Here is a 3,091-nt window from a genome sequence, read left to right on the forward strand (position 1 = left end):
CAGGTGTCCACAAGTGTCCTCGGGTGTCCTCTGGTCCCAAAACATCTCTGACTCCTGACACTTTGTTTCAGTGACATCCCCCAGCAGGGCGCCCGGTAGCTCAGCTGGTAGAGCGGGCGCCCATGTTTTAGAGGTTAACCCCTCGACACAGCAGGCCGGGGTTCGACTCCCACCTGCGGACTCCGCCCCTTTGCTCCATGTCACCCCCCCCCCTCTGTCCCCTTATATATCTTATGCTGTCCTGTCACAATAAAAGCTGAAAGTTGCCCCAAAAATATGACACTTAATCCATATATATATATGGCGGTATGATACCATGTTCCTGTGTCCCTCCAGGCGTCCGAGCCAAACTGAGCGTGCTCAACACGATGTCCAGGATCCGAGGGGAGGGGGGGGCGGCGGGCTACCCGCCGACAGAGAGCATGCTGGGAGATTGCATGTCCCACTACGGCCGGGAGCTCGGTGCTGCTTCGGAATTTGGTACGATGTTGTTTTCTCTTTCCCTCCGACCAATCAGCAGCCTGCAGTGATCCGTCCAATCAAAACATTACGGCTACTTATTTACTTAGCAATATTTTTTGTACTTTGGCCACCTCGCTTTACTTTAAAATACTTTCTAAATATATATATATATACATATACACACTCTAAAAAGTAGAATATTTCCCTCTGATGGAGTAGAAGTAGAACTACAAACGTAGTTTTCCTGTGGTTGGTTTGATTGGCAGGCGCCGCCCTGACGGGGGCGGGTGGAGCTCTGCTGCAGGTCGCTCAGGCCAGAGACGCCCTGGGTGTCGACATCAAGCGCACCTTCATCCACCCGCTGCAGGAGCTCCAGAACACGGAGCTCAAGGAGATCCGGGTGAGAGGACGCTCGTCTTCATCACCTTCATCTTCATCACCTTCATCTTCATCCCCTTCATCTTCTTCATCTTCATCATCACCTTCATCTTCTTCATCTTCATCACCTCCATCTTCATCATCACCTTCATCTTCATCATCACCTTCACCTTCATCACCTTCATCTTCATCCCCTTCACCTTCATCACCTTCATCTTCATCACCTTCATCTTCTTCATCTTCATCACCTCCATCTTCATCATCACCTTCACCTTCACCTTCATCTTCATCACCTCCATTTTCATCATCACCTTCATCTTCATCAACTTCATCTTCATCACCTCCATCTTCCTCTTTGCTGTGATTGGTTCCAGTGTGTGTGTGATCTTTGCTGTGATTGGTTCCAGTGTGTGTGTGATCTTTGCTGTGATTGCTTCCAGTGTGTGTGTGTGATCTTTGCTGTGATTGGTTCCAGTCTGTGTGTGATCTTTGCTGTGATTGGTTCCAGTGTGTGTGTGATCTTTGCTGTGATTGGTTCCAGTGTGTGTGTGTGATCTTTGCTGTGATTGGTTCCAGTGTGTGTGTGATATTTGCTGTGATTGCTTCCAGTGTGCGTGTGATCTTTGCTGTGATTGGTTCCAGTGTGTGTGATCTTTGCTGTGATTGGTTCCAGTGTGTGTGATCTTTGCTGTGATTGGTTCCAGTGTGTGTGTGATCTTTGCTGTGATTGGTTCCAGTGTGTGTGATCTTTGCGGTGATTGGTTCCAGTGTGTGTGATCTTTGCTGTGATTGGTTCCAGTGTGTGTGATCTTTGCTGTGATTGGTTCCTCAGTACCAGCTGAAGAAGCTGCATGGCCGTCGGCTGGACTTTGACTACGAGAGGAGACGTAGAGGGAATGTCCCGGCGGAGGACGTCCAGCGGGCCTGGGACAAGTTCCTTCTGTCCAAGGAGCAGGCGGAGCGCAGCATGTTCGTCCTGCTGCAGAGAGACGTGAGTCCTACCGGACGCGTGTCTCCGGGGACGAAAACACGGAGACGCGTCGCATCGTTCTGCATCGCCACGCCCAATGGGAGGAGAGGGCAGATATGAGTCTGCATGCTCAGATTTAAACTGTTTACGACGTAACTGTCACACTGAAAATAGTCAAATCTGTGAAATGATAAAGTTGTCTTATTACAAATGAATTTCTGGAGCAGGAACAGCGCCTCCTACAGGCTGGAACAGGAAGTGGCGTGTTGGCAGTTACAAATGGAGCCGTTTGGACGCTAATGTTCTTGAGGGGGGGGGGGTAGTCTAATGTATTGTAGTGGATATACTGTATGTATATATACCGAATCTGCCTTTGGGTAAGGGGGGCATATCATAGTGGAGGGGGGGGGGGGGGGTCTCTCCAACTACTTAATGTCCTGTATTCTCATCCACTTTATGCTTCAATCTACGGTTGAAATATCTTTATTGATCGTATGTGAAGAAGAAAAACACACATTACAATTCCGAATATATCGGAAATATAATAGAAAGTAGTCGTTGGGCGTCTTTGAGCATTTTTAAGAAGGTACATGGAAATCCTGGCTCCTTCTCAGCGGCTCTGCTGCCTGTATACCTGCGTATTAGGAAGTATTAGGAAGTATTAGGAAGTATTAGGAAGTATTAGGAAGTATTAGGATAAATTAGGAAGTATTAGGAAGTATTAGGATAAATTAGGAAGTATTAGGAAGTATTTTGAAGTATTTTCCTCCTGCAGGTGGATCAGCTCAGCCGTCTGGCCGCTCTGGTCGGCGCTCTGCTCGACTTCCACCGCAACGCCCACCGCATCCTGCTGGGTCTCCATGGCGACCTGCAAGCCAGGTGAGAGCCTTTTAATCATTTATTTAAAGCTGAAAGTACTTAGATGTATGAGTCTCTCTGGTCGATGGGCAGCCATTGATGCCTGTGTGTTTTCAAGTGAGGTCGCGTCCACACTAGGTTTGTAGGGCCATACAGGCCTCGGTCTATCCCCTTCCCCTAGGCCGTAATAGGGATTGGGACAGAACCAGGTCCCGCGTGAACGCGCACAAGCTAGGGGAAGGGGTAAGGGGAAGGATCGGGATTCAGCCTAAATGTCCCGAAAAAGGGTTAAAAACATCAGAAGAAGATCTAACTAGTCCCGATCTATCGGCCGATATGTCGGTCGGGCTCTACTTTTAGAGTTCAGAAAGGTGTGTGTGTGTGCGTTTGTGTTTGTGTGTGTCTGTGTGTGTGTGTCTGTTT

At 48.6% G+C, this 3,091-nt stretch overlaps 1 protein-coding gene across 1 annotated transcript; it reads left to right on the plus strand.

Annotated features, from left to right (window-relative positions):
• Positions 1 to 308: 308 nt before the first annotated feature.
• LOC117940676 (endophilin-A3-like) lies at positions 309 to 2,693 on the plus strand. The gene is made up of 4 exons (XM_034865876.1): positions 309 to 480; positions 729 to 862; positions 1,673 to 1,831; positions 2,586 to 2,693. The coding sequence occupies exons 1-4, from the start codon at positions 309 to 311 to the stop codon at positions 2,691 to 2,693; spliced, it is 573 nt and encodes a 190-aa protein (XP_034721767.1).
• The last annotated feature ends 398 nt before the right edge of the window (positions 2,694 to 3,091 follow it).

This window comes from Etheostoma cragini, unplaced genomic scaffold (assembly GCF_013103735.1).
Source record: "Etheostoma cragini isolate CJK2018 unplaced genomic scaffold, CSU_Ecrag_1.0 ScbMSFa_3044, whole genome shotgun sequence".
NCBI classification, from domain to species: domain Eukaryota; kingdom Metazoa; phylum Chordata; class Actinopteri; order Perciformes; family Percidae; genus Etheostoma; species Etheostoma cragini.